Below are 20,536 nucleotides of genomic sequence, written 5' to 3'. Positions count from 1 at the left end.
ATAATAATGATAATCTTTATTGCATACTTATGTCCAGAGTGATAAATGCACATATGATCACACGTGGCCTCACCCAGAAATAAGGTGTGACATCATTTAGCAATATCCACCAAACTTCAAATTATTCTTGCCAATACTTTTAGTCGACGTCCATTTGAAAACTAGTAAGTAAGTGACAAGAAAAACAAGGGTGCACTGTGGTCAGAGCTGTGTGGGTCGAGTTCTTCATGCCATGAATCGGCATAAAATCTTCGAAGATATTGTCAAAATGTTTGATAAAGATTCCCTTCTTATTTCAACTAAAAAGAAGCGGATATCCAACTTTTAGCAAGACAAGTCACACCTCGAGTCACAGCTCAATTGTCCATGTTTTTATCCCTCTACCTCACCAAATGTTACTGAGTGTCGTCTGTAAAGTAATGATCACAATATTAATGATTTGAAGTTTGGTGGATATTGCTAAAAGATGTTATATTACATAATCATGCCCCGAAATGTGAGTTGTGCACCTTATTTCTGGGTGAGGCTGAGGATTTATTGATCACCCCTCGTATGCTCATTCGTGCAAGACATCAGCTATTGGAATGTGTCCTGCTTTGACAATTTCTTACATCTCTTAAGCATCGCTTGTTCTTTCTTTCAGAGGGATACGGTTAATGTTATATATTAGGACACAAAATCGTATTTCCTACGTCTTGACATACGTATTTGAATTAACCAGTATTTCTTTATGATACTCCAAGCTGACGAGGTAATGCCGTCGGCGAAACAATAAGACGACTTACGCCAGACGTTTTGCTTTAGAAATCAATTAAATACAATATAAAATATTATCCATAATAGTATATGGATTACAATGTAGTCATGTATGGGTAATTCGGTGTTGCTTTTGGAACGATGTATAAAGAAATTGACCTAGGTGGATGTAGGAGTTGGACATGACAATCATACATTAAAAAAATCGTTCTGTGTACCAGATAGGGTGAAGTTTGTTTTAGTAGATATAGTCTGTAACAGCGCATATCTCTCTTTACCATAAGTACGACAGGCCATCACAAAATGAAATTCATCTTTAATATTTTCATAACATGTGGTACACAGCCTCTGAGTGGCTGGTGTGTTGTGGTGTCGACCCTTCAGTTTCTGGCAATGTGCGCTTATTCTCAGTTTTTTAATGCTATTTGCAAACAGTCTATTATGAATTGATGTGACATATTTTCCATGCCAAAGTGCTTTTTGATTTTAGAATAGGTGTGGAGTTTCCTGAGTTGTTCCCTCCAGCCAGAGAGAAATGTGTCTTTTAGTCGTTTTAGATGTTTCCAAACTGGTTGGCATTAACTGCGGGTGAAGGCGCCAGGTTCGTGACTTTTGAGAAGTGGAGGCTGGGAGTATGCAGTGTAGGTTTGGGCCCCCTAGCTGCAGTTAGGGAATAACTCAAGCACGGGTAGACAGATTGTCACGGGTTTTTGCATGTAGATAGCGTGGGTAATGCTTTACATAATCAAATCCAAATTATGCAAATTGGCATGCAAATCAGGTGCCAATTCGCATAATAAATGAGGAAAGTTTATCAATCCGCTGATGTTTGTGGTCAAGTTTTTGGTCACGGTTTCAGTGACGCCGGTATAAAGTCTCTATGCTACAAATAGACGGGCGCGTATTTCCTATGTATCCACGCGGCAAGCACTGAGCACACGTCAGTTCAATACTCAGAACCCATAAGGTGGTGCTGAGTTGGCCAGCAGCCTTCAGTCACTGTGCTTCGTGTCCGTGGCGTTCACGTACCTTTAATGAATCGTTAAACAGTATCACCGACCACATGTGGCAGGACCAACCTAACTTGTATTTCGGCAGAAACGACCTGACAGACTCACTTTTTCCATGACTGACTGGTATAAGTAGTATAAGGAGGATATAAAATACGATCAATTAATTGTGATACCAGTCCTTTTTAGTAGGTTTGAACCGCTATTGGCAGACCCGGTTGTAGTTTGCACCATCTGTGAAACGATGCTTACAGAAGTTATTACCTCAGCCTGTTAGGGACCATGGAACGGCGGACCTGACGGCTCGAACACGCACTCCGGGCTGAGCCCGCCCCCTCACGGGCCTTTTGTGAAGGCGTCAAGCCGTTAAACAACATCACTCACAGCACAGTGGTGCCGATTCAGGGCTCAATGACCCATATAATTGGTCTAATTAATTGATTAATCAATTAATTATCAAGTTACAATACTTCCTTTTTCTCGCTCCGCAAACAAATCCACGTCGTCATTCTTTTTCCTCTTCTTTCAAAGCGGAAGTTCCGATCGTTAGGCACACGGCAGCGCGCCCAGCCCTCCTCGCACGTTTCCACCAGCCAATCATATTCTAAGCACTTATTGTGATAGTTATGTGCACTAACAGCCTCTTCCATGTAGAGCATGGTCTATGAATTCTTTACGAGTGAAACTATATAGTCTGTGGTTGAACGTACAGAGCAAACAAATACATGACAAGTTGAAAAACAAAAGAGACCTGCCTCGTACAAGTGAACAATGTTCAAGGAAGCCCATATATACCTGAACTGTCATGTTATTTCGGTTTCTGCCAAATTGTCTAGTGGCCACGCATGATGACATCATTTCCAGTCGTGTCATAACTATAAATGTCACTCAAACAAACTCTTGGGGACAACAGCTAATCAAACCGTTCTAATTGGCCGCTATTATTCAGGCCTTATTTCAATAGGACAGGCAAATGTATGGGAGTTAGCAGCCAATGGAGAGGCGAGGGCGAGGAATCAGATTAAGGGAAGGTTTGCGAAGAAACCTCAAATGTGATCCCGCCGCTGGAGGTGAAACGTGCGTCACACGATTCTGGCCGGACCATGGATAGTTCAAAATCTTTCCGAATCGACGACCTTCTGGCGAAGGGTCCGACCAAGCGGACGCGGTCCCCCAGCCCAACCCGCAGCCCCCGGCCCGCCACCCCGTTGTCTCCGGTCAGCCCCAAGAGTCCGGGGACGCCGCCGACTTCCCCGCCACCCCCCGGCACCCAGTCCGGTCCCGGCCTCACCAGCAGCATCACCCCCAAACCCGGGCTCCTCAACATCCAGCCGCCGCCCGGACTCGCCATGTCACAGCCGACCCTGCAGGTGTACGGACACCCGCTGTACTCCTACCCGAGCGTCATGAACGGACACCACCCGCTGTCCTTCTCGGGTCTACAGACGACCCCGCCCGAACACCTCAAGGCGGCCGGCGTGCCTCTGGACTGGATCCGGGCTGGGGGGATGCTCATGCCCAGGATGGACTACCCCGGAGGTAAGAATACAGACAATATCTTCTCTTCAGTTTATCTTTTCTTCTGTGTGAAAAATTGTGTTCTACTCTACAAGCCTTTCTAGATTTCAACTTGTCGCCTGTCAACGAAATTTCCCCTCTTGAATACAAGATGACACAATAGTTATCTCCTCCGTATCAAAAACTTTGGTCTTTTCTATAACCCACAAGACACATTTTGTAAACACAAGACTCTGCCAAGCCAACATCCATGAGAGAAGCTCTGTATGCCACACTCCACTGCTGTGAGCTTGTACTTCACAGATTCGTAGGCAAGACGAGTAAACATTCCTATATTTCCTGTGATTTTGATAAGTCGAAGTTTAGTCTGCAACAATTTCTTAGTAAATTCTCGATTCCGTTTTGATTTGTTCGTTTGCCCTAACGAGGAATATCTATGTCGACTGTGCTGACTCTGTGGACCCCCCGTTCTGTTTCATCTATGTTAGCTGCGCTGTTGCACACATCTGGGCAGTCTGTCAGTGTTCAGCAGTTCATGTAAACAAAACCTTGTAAATACACGTCTTTGTAATGAACGATTCGGGCACGTATGAACATACACCTGTGTCTACATGTGCAGCATTACCGGATTATGTCTGGTTTCTGAAGTTGGATCAAACGTTGGTCCATAGTAGTTCCAGTGTCAGTGCCTCTGAATCAGACGGTATTTATAACTACCAGTAGAACGCACGTTTGACCAAGTAACTAACGTTAGGTGTCACCCTGAACCAACGTTACTTCTACATGCTGTACGTGTTACCAGCCAGCTTTCGTTAGTAACGGATGGGGGTAGTTAACTAAACTACATGTCTGTGGACGCCACGTTTGCTGATTCCAGGTTTCAGGTCTAGAAGTGCAAGGTATATGACTGTGTCCTGAAACATTCACACAGTTATACACTTAAACATCACGTTACAGGTCCCAAACATTGAGAGATTAAACACTTTAACATCGCGTTACAGGTCCCACACATTGAGAGATTATACACTTAAACATCGCGCTACAGGTCCCAAACATTGAGAGATTATACACTTAAACATCGCGTTACAGGTCCCAAACATTGAGAGATTAAACACTTTAACATCGCGTTACAGGTCCCACACATTGAGAGATTATACACTTAAACATCGCGCTACAGGTCCCAAACATTGAGAGATTATACACTTAAACATCGCGCTACAGGTCCCACACATTGAGAGATTATACACTTAAACATCGCGTTACAGGTCCCACACATTGAGAGATTATACACTTAAACATCGCGTTACAGGTCCCACACATTGAGAGATTATACACTTAAACATCGCGCTACAGGTCCCAAACATTGAGAGATTATACACTTAAACATCGCGCTACAGGTCCCACACATTGAGAGATTATACACTTAAACATCGCGTTACAGGTCCCACACATTGAGAGATTATACACTTAAACATCGCGCTACAGGTCCCAAACATTGAGAGATTATACACTTAAACATCGTGTTACAGGTCCCACACATTGAGAGATTATACACTTAAACATCGCGTTACAGGTCCCAAACATTGAGAGATTATACACTTAAACATCGCGTTACAGGTCCCAAACATTGAGAGATTATACACTTAAACATCGTGTTACAGGTCCCAAACATTGAGAGATTATACACTTAAACATCGTGTTACAGGTCCAACACATTGAGAGATTATACACTTAAACATCGCGCTACAGGTCCCAAACATTGAGAGATTATACACTTAAACATCGTGTTACAGGTCCCACACATTGAGAGATTATACACTTAAACATCGCGTTACAGGTCCCAAACATTGAGAGATTATACACTTTAACATCGCGTTACAGGTCCCACACATTGAGAGATTATACACTTAAACATCGCGCTACAGGTCCCAAACATTGAGAGATTATACACTTAAACATCGTGTTACAGGTCCCACACATTGAGAGATTATACACTTAAACATCGCGTTACAGGTCCCAAACATTGAGAGATTATACACTTAAACATCGCGTTACAGGTCCCAAACATTGAGAGATTATACACTTAAACATCGTGTTACAGGTCCCAAACATTGAGAGATTATACACTTAAACATCGTGTTACAGGTCCCACACATTGAGAGATTATACACTTAAACATCGCGCTACAGGTCCCAAACATTGAGAGATTATACACTTAAACATCGTGTTACAGGTCCCACACATTGAGAGATTATACACTTAAACATCGCGTTACAGGTCCCAAACATTGAGAGATTATACACTTAAACATCGCGTTACAGGTCCCAAACATTGAGAGATTATACACTTTAACATCGCGTTACAGGTCCCACACATTGAGAGATTATACACTTAAACATCGCGCTACAGGTCCCAAACATTGAGAGATTATACACTTAAACATCGCGCTACAGGTCCCAAACATTGAGAGATTATACACTTAAACATCGTGTTACAGGTCCCAAACATTGAGAGATTAGCCATGATTATGTCTGAAGCTCTATTGACGCACCAAAACGTAAAGTGACTTTCGTATGGTCAACTAGAAACTACGGAATAGAAATACAAAAAAAATCAGGTCGGGTTATTTGTGGGTTTTTCTGATATCAATATTTTATATATCTACATTTTTTTCATTGTGAGAGTTGTCACATCTAGAGACGTAATAAAATCTGCCCATGACATCGAGTCTCTTGAAATCTGTTGTACTCGAACAGTTGAAGTCTTACAATGATTATGGCTATAGGTATAACGTTAGAACCAAATTGATTTTAGTACAAGAAATAACTGTGGCATTTTCTCTTTCATTTGAAAATTTAAACGGGCCGTTTCAATGTTGTAAGGAGAATATTCAATGGAAATACCCTTTCATCGTCCAACGTTAACTACCCTAAAGCGATTCTCAGACTACCGTTGTTTAGGATCCCTTCCCTTCTCATAATGACGGCGAGGGCACCTAGTGACGAAATACACATTTCATTCGCTTACTTCTTGGGCATGTATCTATGAGCTTTGTCGAGAGGTTGTAAGTTTTATCCAGTATACCGAGCACTTGAACGTTCTTACTTCTTTGGACCAGCTGCAGTTGCCTGCCCGCGTTCTTTCATCACAAAGTCATTGGCAAAATGTTGCTGGTATGGAAATGGGTTTGCGTGTTGCTATACAGAGGCCTTGCGCTCTATTTTCTCTATTTGTGACCGTTACCAGTTTGCTGAGAAATAACTACCCGGGAAGCCGTGTTTATTCGCGCTGCACACTGGCCGGCTTGTGCCACATGTGGCCTGTCCTGTCCGCTCTCACAGTTCCCCTTACACCACATGCATTAGAAACGGTAGAGATCTACTGGGTATGCACGCGGTATGCACACTGCAGGTAGCCAGGTGTTGGAGACAGTCTGTAGAAGGTTTCAATGACACCGTTTTCAAGGTGGTGTTTGTGTCTTGTGGGCTTCGTTTAATGGTGAAATATAAGTTCGGATTTTTAATCAGCTATTAGGAGCCAAATTACCCTCTAAAATGAGTACGATTTGAGTTGAAGTGGATTTCGCGAATGTACTTTTAGTAGTTCTGGATATTTTGTTATATTTCAATTTCATATTCTGATGTCATCATATCCATGTTATTTTCTTACACATGTGGAGTTCGACATCAGCAGTGCGTCTGCGCGCCGCGAGTCTTGCACGGCTGAAATCTGGATAGAATTGACTTGAATACACGTGAAGGTACTGAAAACAAACTACCATAAAGCGCTGGAGTTTTCGAGCCATACAAACTGGAAAAAATAACGTTTCAAAGATTCCTTAACTCATGGCGCTTAAAGCACAGCACTAAACAAAACATCCATGTCGCTGATATTAGACGGGTGTGTAGTTCTTGATCCGGGGCGGAAGTAAATTTCTGTTCGAGTCCTGGTCGGGTATTTAGTCACAGGCTGGGTTTCCACACCCGTTTTTTGAGCGAACACAAGCTACGGTCACATACGTCGCACGTCGTACCTACGATGGGGGTTTTCTCCGCCATGATAGCGTCATGATCCGTCATGATAGATGTTTGAAAACAAAACGAGTGGATTAGTTTAAGTATATATAAGGTCGTGTTCACATACATCGTAGGTATATCGTATGGTGGGCTTTGTCTGTGTATCTAACGCTAGGTCAATCACAGGTTTATCACAGGTAAATCGCACGTAAATTCGCCATCGCCGAGCGTCATGCGAAAGCTAGAAAGGATTTTGAACGTGTTAACGTTGGGTAACATAAATTCGCGGGGTACTTAAATTCGCGATTTTTCGAAAACGGGGTATTTAGGGATATGTGCTAGATACAACATCAGTAATACCGCTAGAAATGCAAACTTGACAGACTAACGTATTCAGAACGCTGTCTGAAAAGCTTCGATAAGCATGCATTAGAAGGCGACGAGGTCAAAAACTCTCCGTCCCTTATTGGAACAGTCTGAGGGCTTCGTGGGAGAATTACACTACATCGTTGTTGGCTGGTTTAAAAGACAAATGTCACATCCGCTTCCTGCTAAACACAATCATTTACAAGACAACTTATTTTCTTAAAATTGCTGACCTGCAATTGGACTCTAAGTGTGATCAATCATCAAAACCCCTCTTTGTTGCTATAACCTACGGCACGTGTATTTTCCCGCCGCCATATCATTACCCAGAATCCTGTTGTCAAGCAGACGACAAAGGTTTGTGAGGAACACTTTTTTGTCTAAATGTTGCGTGTGATTGTGGACTGAGGACGATATTTTCCTCAAAGTTTGCTCCTAACACAACAAGGAACACATAGACATAGCAGTATTATCAATGCTACGGCATCCGGCTAACTTTCCATGAATAATGTACACGTTGCCATGACGGTGGATGTCGACTTTGACGTTCTACCGACTCAACACACGGGTTGTTCCCATAGGCCTGATGTGTGCGGTACGGCCGTTTTTTCGTGTATTTTTTTTACTTAGACACGTCTATATCCATAGCACTCTCCTCAAGCCAAGGATGGAACGAATAGCTGCTGTATAAAATGTAATTAGCGGTAAGATATTCAAGACGAATCTTCTCTCCCGAATTAATGTTCACACCTGTCCGACAACACCGTCATTGTGCGTGCGGCGGACGGTAGTTTCAAGTTGAAATATTATGGTGTCAGCACGACTAGAGACAAAATCTACCATATATATGATTAGTGCAAAGAAAGTACATGATACTGACTGAATAATAGAAAAAAAGGATGGTTTATTGTTCTGCTAGATTGATTTCTGTCAACTATTATCGGAAAAATGGCGAATTTATGTTACCCAACGTTACATCGTCGTGCGATTTTACAACCCTCAATTCAGGCTTTACTACGGCCTGTCTTTTTCTAATGATGAGGTGAAAAACTCATACATTTCTACCGTGTTCTGATGGTTTTAGTTTTCCCTGATATTGCCGATGTTGATGCCAAGTGTAACCTTTAGAACACAATAGCAACCAGGAAACAGCGCGCCCGTAGAAGAGCCTGCTTCCAAGGTTAGATTTTCCACGTTTTAGAACCAGTACCACGTGCAGGTGATGCATACAACTGTTTGATGGCTGTATACACGTACGTGGGTTCATAATTAGATCAGATCTCAGTTCTGGCTTGCCTCTATTTTTAGTTTTCCAAGAGAACAGTCTGCGGATGGCACCAAGACAGAAAAAAGCAGATCAGTTGTATTTTCCATCAGGAAGAAAGCGCAGTAGAGTCAATTCCACGGTACCGTATTGGCATTTCTGCCTTTTGCTCTAACATTTTCGAAACATTTGTAAAAATCTAACTGAAATGAGTAACTCTTTAAAACAATTTCTAACAGTTGTTTGGTGTTCTAGATTTCTCCAGTGCTCTAACATATCAGAATTATTTCTAACATTGATTACGTCATTTTTATTAGTTTATTACATGTTGGAACATTAATTCACAATTTGTTCGAACATGTCGGAAAATGTTCTCACATTTTGTAAATATTGAAACATTTTGCAAATTGGACCAGAGGGCTGGGAAGAGAGTAATTCACACCAGCATTGACAGTGTCAAGTACATGGTGACCGTGTAATGCCTGCCTTCATGCATAGAAGGCTTATATTTACCACAAAAGAGACACCAATGTCCAGCCATGAAATCTAAAATACAGAAGCATGCAGGCAAAAGTGCCTCTTACCTACTTTTAATGGGGCAATAACCCAAATTCACCATTCAAATATTTGCAAAATGTTGGGACACTGTAGAAATATTTAGGTGATTAGGACGTCAAACAAATGTTACAAATTGTTCTCAATAAAGAGATCTTTCTGCAGCTTCAAAATGTTTCGAACATATAACTGTACATAAATATATTCAAACATGTTTAAACTTTCAGTTTCAATTGTTTGAGGCATGTTAGAAGTATTGTGACTTAAAATATTCTTTTATTCAAATTAGTTCACACTTATTACAAACATTATTTCAAAACCATCTCGGTGCCTTGGGATAGACTCTATAGGCCAAAAAATCCAACTCATAAAGCCAGGTGAAGCGTCTAGCAATCCTATACTTTTGCTTGCTTTGAACTTTTGGAAAGGTCATGTTTTTTTGTAATTTCTTTTAAGTCTTATTATCTCTTTTTAACAGTGAATGACCTCATAGCCTAGTATCTAACAAGGAAATCCGCATTTAGTCGGTTAAAGAAGTACAAAAGCGGCAAGGCGGCTATCCAGAAAAGGCACATGTGAAAAATCGTTCGACGCCGGAAAAATGTTGAACATCACACGGGGCTCGGCGATAGCTGATTTTACCTACGATTTACCTGCGATCATCGTACGATTTACGGGGCATGCTATCGAAGGTGCATCGTACGATATATGTGACTGGCGCTTTATTTTGTCCTTTTGAGTCATTGAAAACATAACTGACAAGAGTTCGGAGACCTCATATCTCCATGAAATATTTTGATTATACAAATGACTTCCACATTTGCATAATGTATGCTTGGTAAGACTTACACAGGTAACAATGTGAAGAATTATGCTACTTTTGCGTTGATTATGTCAATTAGGAATCATTTGCATAATTAATATCTGTTAATGCCCCACCCTCAATAAACTACATAATGTTACATGTATTTGAGTCCTATAATGAAAACACTGAAAATATAGATCTACCTTATCAATTATGCAAATTAAGTTGACATTTGCATGATTTGCACTTCATTATGTACATCTCTGTCTAAGCTACCTGCATACTAAATTTGACAACACTGCCCTGCAGTTCCAGAGCAAGCTGCTAGAGGGCCCAAACCTACACCACTTCTTTCTTACATCACAAGCTATCTGCCACCAAAAATGAAGACCATAGCATGTCCAGGTTAAAAGATACAAAAACGGAAGTTCTGCTGCAGTACCAATGTCACATACCAGGGGACCCAAAATTAGCCTTGACCTTTGTCTCTCCAACACCCGCCCACATACCAAATATCATCGTAATCCATTCAGAGGTTCTTGAGTTATGCTGACTACAATCGTTCGGAAACACAAACACACAGACACACACACACGCACACAGACACGCCCAAAACAATATCTCCATTTTTTCATGGAGATATTCATGGAGATAATTATACTAGAAGTGGCCCATGAATATCCGAGGGGATGGTCTCATCTGTGTCAACGTAATAGTCGCGTTGAGCTCATTTCAAAACTTCAATACCGCCAGTACCGAGCAGTGTTTCTCGGTCGGGAGCGACAAGGAGCGCTCTGTTTACACACGGGGTCGCGAGGTGACTTGGAACGCTCAGCTGCGCCGGCGGGGTGAAGACCGCAGTGTTGCCTCACTTTGACTCATGACCAACTTTCACAACAGGGTGCGCAGAATTTCAACAGATGCCAAAAAATTATGTCATAAAGAGTAAGAAAAAAATTTGCGCCTTCACATTTGACCCCCGACCTGAGCATTGTATGGCTCACCGGGATTCGACCCCGCGGATTCACACACACGAGTGACTGGAGTGTGATTTCGAAGTTACTCATGTCGATTCGGCAAAAAGGGACTTGAGTACTCTAAATTTCTGTTTACAGTCCTGAGTCGACTCTCCTGAGACACACTCCAAACATGCGTGTGTAAACCCTGCCAGAGATGCCAATGACTAGGCTCTACCAGCCTCTGCGGGTCGCTGGGAAAAGAGTTGGCCAAATAGAGTCAATTATATTAAGGGAGTAGGCTACGGAGATAAGGTCCAATATGGCAACAGCGGATGGAAATGTTATCCTCCATGGTCAAAGTCCCCCGGCAAATGTTCTCTCTATAGCCGGCGCGGTTAGTCTGGTAGAGACTAGTGAGGAGCAACGCTTTTCAAGACAACAGTTCAGCGCTTAAACTCTGCAAGGATCTCCAACATGATACATTTCTATTTTCAATTAAATGTAATGTAAAAACAAAATCAACTACGAACTGCGGCAGAGGTCAACATAAAATAACGTAATCATCTTATCATTGCCAATTTTGACATTTGTGTGGAAGAAATCGGCAGCACTTGCAGTCAGTATCTGTCTTGTAAATATGAACTTGTAGATCATTGAAAGTCTTTATCCAACTCAACATTTCCAATGATTAGATTAGAATATTGAATATATCATAAGATCTGCCTCTATGTACTTGACCTGCCAATGCATGGAGAGCGGTTTGATCCCCCCCCCCCCCACAGTATGGGGTATTGACTGTATTTATGATAACGCAAATGTCACAGAATATTCCTATAAGAATGGGAACTAAATCATCTTTCGTAGATTCAATTGGACGGCAAAGGATCATGGTAAGATGATTACATGTAATTCCATGTTGACTTCTAACACTTTTAAGTTCACCACATTTCATTTTGTTTAATTTGCTAACTGTATAAGGTTTTTGCTATTTACATTTCATTTCATTGTATGTAATGTAACGGGCTCCGGTAAGAATAGTGCGACATTTGTGAAATCTTAATGAAGATCTCAATGAAACAAACAGACATGTACATGTTGTAAAGAAGATATAGAAAATAGCCATTGATGTACAAACTACACACGTCAAGTAACAAATAGAAATCAAAATAAAACACACTTGTCTATTAATTCGTAAAAGTTTGTTGTTTAATGAATACTAAAAAAACAATTGTAATTACTAATTCTTGATTTGTACCATTATCATCAATCGACATTAGCGGACAGTAATAATCATATCCAAAATTATCATGAAAACAAAACAACAACAACAACAAAAAGACATTTGCAGTCCATTGACTCCACAGTTTTATCAGTATGGAATTACACTAAGTCGACAGAATGTTGATCATACATTTTCTGTTACAAATAAGATTTTCCAAACCATTGAAATGTTTTATCCCTAGACATTAGAGAAAGAACAGCTGGCTCTTTCTTTCTATGTAGCTGTACAAATACAGTACCATGATTTTTACATATGCATGATGTCCGATTTTCAATAGAAGCTAGATAAACTATATGCTGGAAATGTTGTAACTCTTCGACCTTCGGCCGCCGGTATCGGAACGTCCGCCCAGCTCCCCCCTCCCCCGACTGGGAATCAAAAGCTAATGATTGCACATTGTGGTGCTTTGTTTAAAATGATTGGGTATGTGGCTTGCAATTAAGTACCGGAGTGCCTCTGGATTAATTAGCCCTTTTGAGCCATTGAAAACACAATTAATTCTACTAGAAGTGGTTCATGAATATCCGAGGGGATGGTCTCATCTGTGTCAACGTATTAGTCGCGTTGAGCTCATTTCAAAACTTCAATTCCGCCAGAACCGAGCAGTGTTTCTCGTACTGTAATTCTGAGAGACGGTCTGGAGTCTGCGCACTGTGGTTTCCACTCAGAGCTGAATCAAGAAGTGCTGAATATCAAGGTGTGATATGAACGAGTCAGTTGTATTACAGGGAAGGTTTTTATTTTCATCTTATTTCATTTTATTTCATTTTATTTTATTTTATTTTACTGGGATTGCAACAACACAATTCCAAGGGATAATGAGACAGGAATGTGGACACAGGGTGCCATCAGTTGAACAAAACGAACATATACATATAACTTACACTAGATTAATCCGTATTATTCTTGTACTTACACTAGAATTTCCCATTATGAATAACACAATAATACAGCAAACATTCACATATGACTGGACTATGACACCGAGACGATCTAACGTTCTAATGAAGTGCAGGTAACCGAACCAGTACCCGCCAGTCAAATGACACACTGCCTGGTAATGGTAGAATATAGTCGAACCTTTATTTCAATGAAAATGAACCTGTGCCCGTCTGCACCGTCCCGCAACGTAATCTTTCAAATGGCAACAGTTTAATTAAAACCTGGTCAAGGAAACACTCTTAATTGGGCTGCACATTGCCAATAAACCACTTTGTAAGGGAAAATAGATTGCCCCGGCGGCTGATTTAAATGGCATCGCGTTTGTCAGATGGCCTCGTCCCTCTCCGTCCAATCTCCTGATGAAACTTTGAGGTCGCTTTGATGGCCGTTAGGATGCCTTAATTGAGAAATCCCATTTATTCTATGGAACCGACTCAAGTGCGACGTAGCAACCTTTGTGACTGATTGCTTTCGATTACGTCAATGCAGGTCCACTGCTTTATCTTACTCGTATATTGTTTCCGCACTTGGCTAATTTTACTCTGCGGTCGTCTGATGCTAAGTGAACTCGAAGTCTGGAATAACGCCTTTTTCTTTTGAAATATCACAAACAAACAAACACACACACAAACATACACAAAGACACACACACATTCTCTCTCTCCCTCACACACACGAACAAACACTCTCTCACGCACACACACACACACAAACAGACACACATACATACACAGACACAAAGACACACACATTCTCTCTCTCCCTCACACACACGAACAAACACTCACACACACACACACAAAAACAGACACACATACACACACACACAAAAGCACACACGAAAGCACACACAAACGCACACACACACACACACACACACACAGCACACACACACACAAAGACACACGTAAATACACACATACACACGCACACACACACACACACACACACACACACACACTGGCTTGCCTCTCCAACCACACAGTTGCTTCGTGTACTTCGCACGTAATCTTCCTCGGAATCTTTCTGCTGGAGCGTATGTTTTAGATCGTGCTCCCCACTACCGTAATGCAGGCAGGCTCCACTCGGGGGACTGGATAAAAGTGGTTGCTGAGGAGAGGTGGTTGCTCTCGACAAGTTAGCTGGTTGACCAAAATAAATCATACACTGGAACGAAATGCACCTTTAGTTAGTTCCCAGGAAACATATCTACAAGAGATGCACAACAGTTTTAATCCCCATTCTGTTATGTAAACAAATTTTATTAAACCATTGTTTGACCATCAGAACTGTGTTTATCAAACAATCAAACATGTTTTTTGTAGTTGTCTGCTCCTAGAACAGCCAAAACAAGTGCATTCAGTTTCTAAAGTATATATGTCAAAATTCTAATTAACTAGCTCAATTTGTACTTTGTGAAGTATTTATGTGCTTCACTGATTTTAACTGATGAAACAAAAAAGGTGCATTAACAATAACAGATTTTAACTTTAATTCAACTGCATCTATCTTTACAGTGCTGATTCTGGTATTGTGAAAAATGCAGTGTGTATCAGAATTGTTTCTGATTCTGGTGTTAAAACTGAATGAATGGATGACAGTGCCGGAGCTTGCAGAAAAACTCATTTTGAAGAGGCCGCTGCTGGGTTGGATGCTGCTGTCAATTAATTTTGGTTGTTCAGGGGAGGGTGAGGGCCAATTTGGGACTGCAACAAATTGGTTGCTGGTTGGGGAAGACAGTTGGTTGCTTGGGAGAGGGTCTCAACTATGTAAATATGGACGGGACTGTTTCAATGTGTCCTCTGACGGCAGGTGGTTGCTCGGCCAGGTTTGACTGTAGCTTGGAGGGGAAAGTTGCCTGGTCAGGGGCGGATGCACCACTCAGTAAGTACTGTGGTTCACAATAGCAGCGCTGCCGCTGTGTACTGACCGTCACCATAAGCTTGCAACATAACCTTGTGTTTTCCAGGAATGCACAGCGCTCAGGCTAACCCTCTGTGCAAGACCAGGCGACCTCGCACCGCCTTCACCAGCCAGCAGCTCCTGGAGCTGGAGAAGCACTTCAAGGAGAACAAGTACCTGTCCCGGCCCAAGCGCTTCGAAGTCGCCACTTCACTCATGCTGACAGAAACACAGGTGGGCCTTTACCTTAACCCTTCACTCATGCTGACAGAAACACAGGTGGGCTTTACCTTAACCCTTCACTCATGCTGACAGAAACACAGGTGGGCTTTACCTTAACCCTTTACTCATGCTGACAGAAACACAGGTGGGCCTTTACCTTAACCCTTCACTCATGCTGACAGAAACACAGGTGGGCCTTTACCTTAACCCTTCACTCATGCTGACAGAAACACAGGTGGGCTTTACCTTAACCCTTCACTCATGCTGACAGAAACACAGGTGGGCTTTACCTTAACCCTTCACTCATGCTGACAGAAACACAGGTGGGCTTTACCTTAACCCTTCACTCATGCTGACAGAAACACAGGTGGGCCTTTACCTTAACCCTTCACTCATGCTGACAGAAACACAGGTGGGCCTTTACCTTAACCCTTCACTCATGCTGACAGAAACACAGGTGGGCTTTACCTTAACCCTTCACTCATGCTGACAGAAACACAGGTGGGCTTTACCTTAACCCTTTACTCATGCTGACAGAAACACAGGTGGGCCTTTACCTTAACCCTTCACTCATGCTGACAGAAACACAGGTGGGCTTTACCTTAACCCTTCACTCATGCTGACAGAAACACAGGTGGGCTTTACCTTAACCCTTTACTCATGCTGACAGAAACACAGGTGGGCCTTTACCTTAACCCTTCACTCATGCTGACAGAAACACAGGTGAGCCTTTACCTTAACCCTTTACTCATGCTGACAGAAACACAGGTGGGCCTTTACCTTAACCCTTCACTCATGCTGACAGAAACACAGGTGAGCCTTTACCTTAACCCTTCACTCATGCTGACAGAAACACAGGTGAGCCTTTACCTTAACCCTTCACTCATGCTGACAGAAACACAGGTGGGCCTTTACCTTAACCCTTCACTCATGCTGACAGAAACACAGGTGGGCCTTTACCTTAACCCTTCACTCATGCTGACAGAAACACAGGTGGGCTTTACCTTAACCCTTCACTCATGCTGACAGAAACACAGGTGGGCTTTACCTTAACCCTTCACTCATGCTGACAGAAACACAGGTGGGCCTTTACCTTAACCCTTCACTCATGCTGACAGAAACACAGGTGGGCTTTACCTTAACCCTTCACTCATGCTGACAGAAACACAGGTGGGCCTTTACCTTAACCCTTCACTCATGCTGACAGAAACACAGGTGGGCCTTTACCTTAACCCTTCACTCATGCTGACAGAAACACAGGTGGGCTTTACCTTAACCCTTCACTCATGCTGACAGAAACACAGGTGGGCTTTACCTTAACCCTTCACTCATGCTGACAGAAACACAGGTGGGCCTTTACCTTAACCCTTCACTCATGCTGACAGAAACACAGGTGGGCCTTTACCTTAACCCTTCACTCATGCTGACAGAAACACAGGTGGGCCTTTACCTTAACCCTTCACTCATGCTGACAGAAACACAGGTGGGCCTTTACCTTAACCCTTCACTCATGCTGACAGAAACACAGGTGGGCTTTACCTTAACCCTTCACTCATGCTGACAGAAACACAGGTGGGCCTTTACCTTAACCCTTCACTCATGCTGACAGAAACACAGGTGAGCCTTTACCTTAACCCTTCACTCATGCTGACAGAAACACAGGTGGGCCTTTACCTTAACCCTTCACTCATGCTGACAGAAACACAGGTGGGCCTTTACCTTAACCCTTCACTCATGCTGACAGAAACACAGGTGGGCTTTACCTTAACCCTTCACTCATGCTGACAGAAACACAGGTGGGCTTTACCTTAACCCTTCACTCATGCTGACAGAAACACAGGTGGGCCTTTACCTTAACCCTTCACTCATGCTGACAGAAACACAGGTGGGCCTTTACCTTAACCCTTCACTCATGCTGACAGAAACACAGGTGGGCCTTTACCTTAACACTTCACTCATGCTGACAGAAACACAGGTGGGCCTTTACCTTAACACTTGTCCTTATCTATAATGATACATATTTCTAGGTCGCATGCATATTCTTATTATTGAACTCTTGACAGTTTTAATCCTTCACGGCTGGTAGAGTGGAGTGAGGTGTGATTCTGCATTGCGTGGTCCGTTCATTTTGAAACGTATTTGGAGATTGACTGATTTATCACACACTAAGAAGACCGAAACGTAGCACACTTATTTGTATTCGATAACTTTGCCAAGTTTTAGTCTTCTTCGTTTATAAAAAGAAAATTGTCTTAGAACGCCTTTAATGAGCACAACGCGTATTCATGACCTCTTGGAACTCAGTTGAATCACATTACACCTCACTCCGCTCCAGCAGCGGTCAAAAAAAGTGTTCGGAGTCCAGAAATCAAATTAGGTAAGTGACCTATATTGATGAATACATGTACAGTTTCAGCTTACTATAACATGTTCTTTATTGAACAGCCTTTGTATCTAAGAAGAAGACTGGATATCCGTTCCTACCGTACTTTTGTAAAGAACTCGCTCGCTACAGTGGGTAAATTCTTCATCCACTACCTTCAATGAAGCAGCCCGACCACAAACAGCCAAATTATAGGTCTATGTAAAAGCACACTCCATCCAGCCCCTGTTCATATAGGCACAGTTTGACGTTCATTTCCACAGGTGAAAATTTGGTTCCAGAACAGACGAATGAAATGGAAGAGAAGCAAGAAAGCCAAGGAGGAGATGCTGAAAGAAAAGGTGCCGAAGTCTGACGTCACCACAATCAAGTATGACGAGGAAGGAAAGTCGGACAGCTGGTCGGCTCAGCCGGAGCAGAAGGCGCATGCGCGAGCTGCACCCGGACCCACGGCCACCGCTAACCCCGCAGGAGCCGCGGACGGAGACACCGAGCCTTCTGACTCCACCGCAGACGACAGACTAAGTCTTGTGGAGAAACATGCTTCAGACATGAGAGCAGGGTCGGAGTTGTAAATGTGGCTGTTGTACCGTGGCATGTGTGTCCATATACGTACCAGGTCTTGTCTTGTGTATATATGGCTAATGTACATAGTTAGGATGGGCGGCGCTCATCTTAATCAATCTATTTATTTATTTCTGTCGAATCAGTAGTGCGTAGCCCTGATTTACAAGAATAGGCAAATTGTTATAGCATTAAAGATTCATGATATGAAAATATAATGTACATATAAAGTGAGAAAATATCTATGTGGCACCAAAGCAGTCTGCTCGTGTTTTTGCCAAAGATTTCTCATTTCAGCAACACAAACAACAACAAGAACAAGAGTTGTGCATGCCAGCTGGATGCTGCGAGACTGTGCATCTAGAAGGGTCAGAGATTCGACGTTGAGCTTCATTCAGAATTACACGTGGCGCATCTGATGAGTGTTGAGACGGATGTACAGTACAGACTTACAGACCTCATCGCGGTCCGGTGACTCAGACCCAAGTTCACAAAACCTTGCTCCAGTCTCACCATGTAACACTAGATGGGAAAGTTATCCATGGCCAGTTTTACGAGACATTTGGAACATAAATATATATGAAAAAACCTAGCATACAACTGAAGATTAGAAGCATGATCATCAGGACACGTCAAGCAGAGATGGACACATGTCAGTTACCGCTGTAGTTAAGGCCCAAACAGACACGGAATTGCTTGTGCCTTTACGGCTGGACTATACAGAGAACAAAATATTTCCAAGCACACCGATTGATACACTATGTTTTCAAAACAAAAAGCATTTTTAGCGACCAGACAGTCAAACAAACACGCCCAAAAGGGATATGGTAATATCTGTATTCACTACTGCGACGCCCTTTTGTGGCAAACTCTGTCTAAGGGTCCACATGTCATCAGTGCTCTAATTACTGTAGTTCTGTAATTAGAACAAGTATGTGTAACATGCTGGAAACGGTTAAGTGATTCTAAGACTCTCCTGCGAAGCTCAAATATTGACGAAATAGTCGTCATGGCTAGGCCGCTGCGGCACGCCCTGCTATAACTGCATGAGATCACAGGATGCAGCTTTGCCCCCGCTACATGATCTCAACGCAAGGCGACTGAACCTTAAAAAGTTGTGGCATGATCCATTGTAAACCTTATGTGGTTTGTCCTCGGTAAATGTTTGTACATCATTGAAGGACAGCAACGTCAAATCTTATCCTGCGGATAGTCGTGAATGTGACTAAGGTACATTTAGCAAAAGAAAACAGGCCAGTGATATAACAGACGGTTAAACGGCAACAACGCCGCTATGATACAGTGGATGAAAAGCCCCCCCCCCCCAAAGAATTCGGGCTGAAGTTGTAGATTAAGAGTCTGACATTGTAGATTAAGGATCAGAACTTGTAGATTAAGGATCGGAGCTTGCAGACTAAGTATCTAAACTTGTAGATGAAGGGAAAGCATCATGACTAATAGACTAGATGGTTCATGGATCTTGTCTAACACAGGCTCACATTATCATTATAAATGTCTAGTTTCAGCGCCAGATGGCAGCCGAGAGCACACAAACCAACAGAGACTGCTGCCATGACTCACACCCGGCACCACATTTCCTGTGGCCGGCAGGACGATATACACAGAACCTCACGTCCAGGCATGTTCACACCGACCCGATGTTTGACAACTCAACACATCAGGGCTCCTAATATTCTCGTAATGGGGGTGGCTGGTGCCTGTGAAATGTGGGAGACAAATACACTGGTGGCCTTCCGGCCTCCTCTCCCAAACCAACATCTGTTGTTACCATCTTTTAGCCAGGGAAAATAAGAACTTCTACTAATATTGATATACATATACATTGTATCATAGCAAACTAGAATTCTACGAACAAATACCTTCGCCAAAATCTAAACTTTATTCAATGCTGCTGGTGGTGAGAGGTCTTTAAGACACAAACCCAGTAGAACTCCGAGTGAAACTCCAGTTTCCACCAAGTTCTATAGAGGT

At 42.6% G+C, this 20,536-nt stretch overlaps 1 protein-coding gene across 1 annotated transcript; it reads left to right on the top strand.

Annotated features, from left to right (window-relative positions):
- Positions 1-2,337: 2,337 nt before the first annotated feature.
- On the top strand, positions 2,338-20,320 carry LOC136440636 (motor neuron and pancreas homeobox 1-like). The gene is made up of 3 exons (XM_066436710.1): positions 2,338-3,305; positions 15,443-15,609; positions 18,244-20,320. The coding sequence occupies exons 1-3, from the start codon at positions 2,870-2,872 to the stop codon at positions 18,553-18,555; spliced, it is 915 nt and encodes a 304-aa protein (XP_066292807.1). The 5' UTR covers positions 2,338-2,869; the 3' UTR covers positions 18,556-20,320.
- The last annotated feature ends 216 nt before the right edge of the window (positions 20,321-20,536 follow it).

The sequence above is a fragment of the Branchiostoma lanceolatum genome, chromosome 8, assembly GCF_035083965.1.
Source record: "Branchiostoma lanceolatum isolate klBraLanc5 chromosome 8, klBraLanc5.hap2, whole genome shotgun sequence".
Classification (NCBI taxonomy): domain Eukaryota; kingdom Metazoa; phylum Chordata; class Leptocardii; order Amphioxiformes; family Branchiostomatidae; genus Branchiostoma; species Branchiostoma lanceolatum.
The sequence above is the reverse complement of the archived record's forward strand: the minus strand, read 5'-3'. Positions and strand labels throughout refer to the sequence as shown.

Excerpts from the sequence above, each read along its gene's own strand:
- LOC136440636 (XM_066436710.1), top strand. The coding sequence starts at position 2,870 with ATGGATAGTTCAAAATCTTTCCGAATCGACGACCTTCTGGCGAAGGGT. Across the intron at positions 3,306-15,442 it reads CAGGATGGACTACCCCGGAG|GAATGCACAGCGCTCAGGCT; the intron begins GTAAGAATACAG and ends TGTGTTTTCCAG. Across the intron at positions 15,610-18,243 it reads TCATGCTGACAGAAACACAG|GTGAAAATTTGGTTCCAGAA; the intron begins GTGGGCCTTTAC and ends TCATTTCCACAG.